General features: G+C 37.7%; 1 protein-coding gene across 1 annotated transcript; it reads left to right on the top strand.

Moving 5' to 3' along the window:
- The first annotated feature begins 791 nt into the window (after positions 1 to 791).
- On the top strand, positions 792 to 1642 carry LOC119689896. The gene is made up of 2 exons (XM_038104828.1): positions 792 to 930; positions 1134 to 1642. Exons 1-2 carry the CDS (start codon positions 792 to 794, stop codon positions 1640 to 1642), a joined length of 648 nt encoding a protein of 215 aa, XP_037960756.1.
- Positions 1643 to 7570: the final 5928 nt, after the last annotated feature.

Genomic DNA, 7570 nt, shown 5'->3' with positions numbered 1-7570 from the left:
AGTAATTGTGAATAAGAGACATCACAAGTCTCAAGTGCTAAAGAATTGAATAGTACTTTCTGAGAAATCGTGGAACAGGTTCAAAAAGATGCATTTCAAGATGAGATGTGTGCATTGATTAAGAAACAGCTGTTAAAGTCCGGCATACATTGAGCGGTTGCTCCAATTAGTTATGATACCAAGGTTCCACTTCTCATGCTAAAAAATTGCGATTTTATTAATATTTATTTAAGGTATTTGCACTTAAACAATTGTCATGCCGGTCCTAAGGTATTAGTATCAATTTTACGTTAAAATATATGGCATGTTAACACGAAAGCAGCTTGCAGTAAAATTGTAAAAACTTGCAATCATTGTTTTCGCCATTAACCCCTAACTTCTAACTCAAATAATGGGAAATTTACCTATTGTTCGAGTTACAGCAATACGTCCTTTCTTAATTTCAAGTTTTGACCTGTGGTCTCATATACACAACACTAAAAATACAGTTAAAAGATATATCGCCGTTTTTGTTTGCTTCACGTCTAAAGTTGTATATTTTGAACTAATATCTGATTTAACCTCTTGTGGCGGTTGCATATTCACATGATCTAGGTTGGCCATGCAAATTCGGACAAATGAATTATTGAAAATAAGATGAGTTGGTCATGAAAAGAAAATTTTTAAAAAACTAATGATATTTTTATTGAGTAAAAAGAAGGTTGTCATTCTTTTGACGGTTTGTTTTTATAAATAAATAAAATTAAATTAAGTAGGATAATCCTACAATTGGTGACCCTGACGTGAGCAAAATGTCGCAAGTAGAACCAAGCAACAATAGCGCACTGGATAGAAATAACATTCCTGCAGATTGTAATGTATCAAATGATTACAGAAACGAACAACCTCGAGGTGACATTTGTCGTATCGGAATCAAAGCACCAGCATTCTGTAAGAGGGATCCAGACCTCTACTTCATCCAGATGGAATCACAATTCAGAAACGCAGGAATTACAACTGACCAAACCAAATATGATCATGTAGTCGGCAGTCTTGACAGCGCTACCTTAAGAAATATCGCGGACATTGTTCGTGCTCCCCTGCTGTAGAAAAATACGAAGCGGTTAAGAAGCGATTAATTCAAGACTTTGCAGACTCCGAAAATCGAAAACTGCGGCGACTAGTTCAGGAGTGCCAGTTAGGTGATAGCAAGCCAACACATTTGTTGCGCACCATGCGAGATTTAGCCAGCGGCGCCATGAATGATGGAGCAATAAAACAATTGTGGCTGGATCGTTTGCCTGAAGCAGTGCGAGCAGTCGTTTCAATTTCGGAGGCTGACTTGGACAAATGTGCGCAGCAGGCAGGTCTGATGTTGGAAATGGGAAACTACAATTCTGTAGCTGTTATCAACACATCTGCACAGAATAATGATCATATCATGAAAGCCATAGACGCCTTGAGTAAGCAGGTTGCGGAATTAAAAACTGCACAAAGACGAAGCAGAACAAGATCTCAAACTCCAGATCGCAAGCGACATCATTCAACCCGTACTGATTCACAAGTAAAACGTTATCCTATGTGTTACTATCACTATCGTTTCGGTGTGGAAGCAAAAAAATGTTCCTTGCCGTGTAGTTTCAATCAACAGGGAAACCAATAAAGACTTCATCGGTGGCGGCCGATGAAGTCCAATTTGTAAATACGTCTAGCCGCCTGTTCATCACGGATCGAAACACACAATTCAAGTTCCTGATAGATACTGGAGCTGATTTCTCAATACTACCAGTGTCTCGATTCAAAAACTCCAAGCTACAATCAACATCGCGATCATTGTATGCAGCGAATGGTTCGGCTATTCCAACCTACGGGAACAAGTTGCTATCAATGAACTTGGGCCTTCGTAGGAAGTTTGATTGGAATTTTATAATCGCCAATGTTTCAAAACCAATTTTGGGTGCCGATTTCTTGAAACATTACGGTCTTGTGGTAGATGTAAAACGTAGATGCCTGAGCGATACGCAAACAAAGTTGAGTACCCAATGTGCATCGGAACACACTGGATATGAGCCAGTCTTTTCCATTCAGAATGACCACAAATTCAAAGAGCTTCTAAACTCATTCAAGGAGGTGACAATGCCTGTTTCATATAACTACAATAACGAGCCTAAGACTACGGTTCGTCACCAGATTATCACTACTGGTCAGCCTGTTTTTTCGCGTGTACGGCGGCTAAATCCGCAAAAACTGCAAGCAGCCAGGCAGGAGTTCGAGTATATGTTGAAACAAGGAATTTGTAGACCATCCAAGAGCGAATGGGCGAGTCCACTAAATATGGTGCAAAAAGGAAATGGCTTGTGGCGACCTTGTGGCGATTACCGTCGACTTAATGCCCAAACAGTTCCTGACCGCTATCCTATTCCACACATGCAAGATTTCACGCATTCGCTAAATGGAAAACGCATTTTTACAACGTTGGATTTAGAAAAGGCGTACTTTAATATACCGGTTGCTGAAGAGGATAGAGAAAAAACAGCAATAATTACACCTTTCGGCCTATACGAATTTAATGTGATGACTTTTGGACTTTGTAATGCAGCACAATCATTTCAAAGGTTCATGGACCAAGTTCTTTTCGGACTTAAGTTTGCTATATGTTATATTGATGATATTTGCATCGCATCCGATAACATAGACGAGCACATACAACATGTGCGCAGCGTGCTACAACGTCTCCAGGAACATGGTTTGAAAATAAACATTGCAAAATGTGTGTTCGCAGAGCAAGAAGTAACATTTCTTGGTCATCTCATTAATCATAAAGGAATTCGTCCCCCAGGCAAGAAAATTGAGACGATTGCAAATTTTCCAAAACCAAAGGTAGTGCATGAGCTACGGCGATTCATTGCAATTATCAATTTTTATCGACGTTTTATTCCAAAAGCGGCGGAGATCCAGGGACGGCTTCAGAACTTAATTAAGGGTAACAAAAAACAGGACAAAACTGTTATTGAATGGACCGCGGATGCAGATAACGCATTTGCGGAATACAAAGAAGCCTTAATTAATGCAACAACAATCGTTCATCCAATTCCAGACGCAAACCTTGTACTTCACGTGGATGCCAGTAACGTAGCTGTTGGCGCTGCATTAAATCAAATCAATAATGGACAACTCGAGCCTTTGGGGTTTTACTCAAAGCGGTTGACGAATACTCAAGTCAAGTACAGCACGTACGACCGTGAGTTGCTCGCGATTTACCAATCGGTTAAATATTTCAAACATGCGATTGAAGGTAGACGTTGCACTATTTTCACTGATCATAAGCCGATAACGTATGCATTTCGACAGAAACCGGAAAAGGCATCGCCACGCCAACTAAGACATTTAGATTACATCGGTCAATTCACAACTGACATTATGCATATAGCTGGTAAGAATAATCCGGTAGCTGATTTTCTGTCACGTATCGAAGCTGTCAGCAATGAAGATTTAGTTGACTTTGATCAATTAGCAGAAAGCCAGAAAACCGACATTGAAACAAATGGTTTTCTGTCTAAAACGAATAAATCTGCACTTCAACTGAAATGGATACTCATTCCAAATTCATCTAAGGAAATTGCATGTGATGTATCATCAAATCGTGTGCGTCCTTTTGTAACTGAGCAGTTTAGACAACGCGTCTTTAATTCAATACATAATTTAGCACATGCTGGTCGGCGAGCCACTATTAAGCAAATAGCAGAACGTTTCGTATGGCCGGGCATGGCAAAAGACATTGCGGAGCGTGTTAAATTATGTCTTCCGTGCCAACGAGCAAAAGTCACGCAACATAATAGATCAGCAATTTTGAATTTTGACGTACCAAGTGAGCGGTTCGCTGTAATCCACATTGACCTCATTGGGCCTCTACCATCGTCAAACGGTTACCGATATTGCCTTACATGTATCGATCGGTTTACCAGATGGCCAGCGGTAGTCCCTATCGAGGATATACATGCCAGTACGGTAGCCACAGCGCTCATCAATGGTTGGATCATGCACTTTGGCGTTCCGAAGCAGATCATAACAGATCAAGGAAGACAGTTCGAGTCAGCACTGTTTAATGAATTAGCGAAACTCATTGGTGCCAAACATATCCGAACTAGTCCACGTCATCCTCAAGCAAATGGTTTGATTGAACGTTTTCATCGGACTCTGAAAACTGCAATGAAATGTAAGCATGAACATCAATGGTCTGATGCAATACCTTTGATTGTGTTAGCGCTTCGAAATATCTTTAAAGAAGACCTTAAAGCCACTCCAGCAGAAATGGTATATGGAACAACTCTGCGGTTACCGAGCGATTTTCTGGAGCAAGGTAATAATGACAAAATCCCAGAACATGAATTCGTGGAAAACATGAGACAGATGATGTCTCAAATACGATCAGTACCTACATCAAATCACTCAAATGAGAAGGTATTCTTACAGAAGGAACTATAACATGCTACTCACGTGTTTTTGAGGGATGATAGTGTCCGCCCACCATTAAAAACACCATACGATGGGCCATTTAAGGTTGTGAGGCGTTCAGACAAGACATATGATCTTCTAATCAAAGGAAAACCGGTGCGGGTGAGTGTTAATCGGGTAAAGGCAGCATTTTTATCAAGTGACAATGAAGACGTAAGCCCATCACGTACAGAAAATATGGCAGATACTCGAATGGATACCAAACCAAGTAATGTAACACGAAAGGGACGGTTAGTGCAGGTTCCAAGAAGATATGTTAAATTTGACTTAACGTGACATCGTACATGACTCAGTCACTGCCAGGGGAGTGATGTGGCGGTTGCATATTCACATGATCTAGGTTGGCCATGCAAATTCGGACAAATGAATTATTGAAAATAAGATGAGTTGGTCATGAAAAGAAAATTTTTGAAAAACTAATGATATTTTTTATTGAGTAAAAAGAAGGTTGTCATTCTTTTGACGGTTTGTTTTTATAAATAAATAAAATTAAATTAAGTAGGATAATCCTACCCTCTAATTGTTTTATTTTTTATCTTAAAAGGAACGAATTTTGTGGCTCTCGAGAGTTGAAAGAGAGCTGAATCAAAAGAGAAAGAGCCAAGGCTGAAAGTTCAAAACGCAGAAAGACAAGCTGGTGTCATATGCCGCACAAGAGAAAGCCACCGTCAAGTTCGCGGAACATCTTTTACTAAGAACAGCGGGCAGCGCAGTGTTTACCAACGAAGAGTTTCAAATATTAGTAATCCAGGTTAAAACCAAACTCAATTCAAGAGCAATCGAACCTCTCAGCCAAGATCTAAACAACGGTCAAGCGCTAACACCAGCACACCTACTGATAGGGGAATCTCTTGTAATAATATGATTTTAGTTATTTGGTGGTTAGATTATTATATTCACTAATAAAAACGACTTTATTTTTTGCTCGTCATTTCCAGACTGATTTTTATTTTAATTTACTTCTTAAACCTAACATAGTTTTTTACAACTAATTTCCAATAGAATCTTATATAATGATTCTATTGGTTAATACTTGAATTACTTCCGTCTAATTGGTTAACCCAATTTAGACGTATATAATGTTTTATAAAAATATCTTATATACATTTATTAGTTATAATGGTCTTCTATTTCACAGTGGCACATATCTGTTAACCAACTGTATTGAGGGCGAATCATATTGCATGCACAATTGTTTGCAATATGATCTGTGAAACACTTAACACAAATTCATGTGCTGAGCATGCCGCAATCCAAATTGTCAAATGCATATTGGAACTATTAAATATGCATACAAATATTTTGTCATAAAGAAATGACAAAACAGACGAGTCAAATTTCTGACTCATAAATTAAATTATTTCATATTTGACAATTAGGGTTTTTCGGTCATGCTTGATATTTGAGTGTTTCGGGTGTGACACATTAAATATCGCACACAACGTATTGTGTGTAGTCATGGTTAATATGCCACTACACTCTGAGCACGATGCTGCAAGAATCAATGTTCGACGTGCAATACAACTATCTGAATTATGCATGGAGTTGGCGTCTACTGTGCGAGCTCAAACGCAAATTCTGGCGGGACTGATCCACGGATTATGTACTCAGTTTGCAAGCAAAAACCAAATGGAACTCGCATCAGCCAAACATAGTAGTCGGCCATCTCGTCGTTGTCCACGAAGACAAATTTCTCCTTCACCAATAGTTGGTCGGCAGAGTTAATATTAGGGATAGGATTAGGCTTATATTTGGCTACGGTCATTTTTTGCTTTTTAGTTGGCTGTATGATTGCCTTTGCAGTTCGAGCAAATCTTGGCTTCTACATCTTGTTTGCATTTTGGACAACTTTCCGTGGAGTGCAAATCTGAACAAGTAACACATACACTATTGAGTTTACAATGGTCTTAGTGTGGTCATACTCGTTACAATTTAGGCATTGAACTGGTTCTCTTTGCTTATGCGACTGCTCAACGCTAATTTTTCTATGAAGTAGATATTGTAAAGAATATATCGAGTGAACTTCACATTTTTTTAAGCTTGCTTTCGTCATAATTCAACTCAATTTCATATAGTGGTTGTGGGATACGTTCTCTATTTATGATATTATGAATACTTTTGACCATGAAATTTTTTTTCTCTAAAGCTGATTTTATTTCCCCTATATCTAGACCTGGCTCAATACCTTTGATGACCACTAACAGACCCTTGTTGCTTTTTAGCTGATATGAACAGAATTGTTTCCTTTTTCCAAGGCAGATACTAGTTTTCTGTATTGATCTTCAGTAGATAACTGTATTTAAATTTCATAAATATTCCAAGGAAAGGGTAACGTAAAAGCTATCTTTTCCTAATATGGTAGTTAAAACCTTAACTAATTCATTTGAACTTTGTTGTCTTAGGAAAATTGATGGCGGTGTGTATACTTTTATTTTGTTTCTAATGGGTTCCTTTTCTTCATTATCGGTGAATATAGCAAACCTACTTCGTGCGTTTTGACTTTTGATTATTTTAAGTGAATTTTCGTTTGCAGGAGATATATAAAGAAAGTGATTATAATTTTAAAAATCATTAAAATCATCAGCTTTTATTAAAACAAAACATTTTTAATTCATTGTTGAAATATAATATTGTCGTACTTTACTTTAGAAGTTTTAACCACACCATCAAATTCAGTAGTACTAAATGCGAGCTCAAGTAGCGTACCATTCACCAACAATACTAGACCAACTTCAATTTCAAACCTAGAAGAGGATATAATCTTGTACAAACGACAACGACGACTTCCTTTGAAACACAATAAACTACATTATTAGGTCTGTCAATTTCATGTATTAAATAAGATTGCGAACGTTGTCCGTGCAATTCCTGCAACGCAAGTAACCGTGGAAAGACTATTTTCCTCACTAAAAATTATACTATCTAATCAAAGAAATAGACTTTCACAATTTACGTTGGAGAATATATTTTTCGTTTAAGCAAACTTTGAATTTAAATACACTTAATATATATAGAACAAAAAAAACTATTTGTTAAATATGATGTAATTAAGTATGAGTTTTATACAATCAAAATT

Source organism: Teleopsis dalmanni, chromosome 1, assembly GCF_002237135.1.
Source record: "Teleopsis dalmanni isolate 2A chromosome 1, ASM223713v2, whole genome shotgun sequence".
Taxonomy (NCBI): domain Eukaryota; kingdom Metazoa; phylum Arthropoda; class Insecta; order Diptera; family Diopsidae; genus Teleopsis; species Teleopsis dalmanni.
Note: the sequence above shows the minus strand (reverse complement) of the source record. Positions and strands in the feature narration are given on the sequence as shown.

Coding starts and splice junctions, on each gene's coding strand:
- LOC119689896 (XM_038104828.1), top strand. CDS start 792: ATGTCGCAAGTAGAACCAAGCAACAATAGCGCACTGGATAGAAATAAC. Junction 931..1,133: donor AATCAAAGCACCAGCATTCT/GTAAGAGGGATC, acceptor AAGACTTTGCAG/ACTCCGAAAATCGAAAACTG.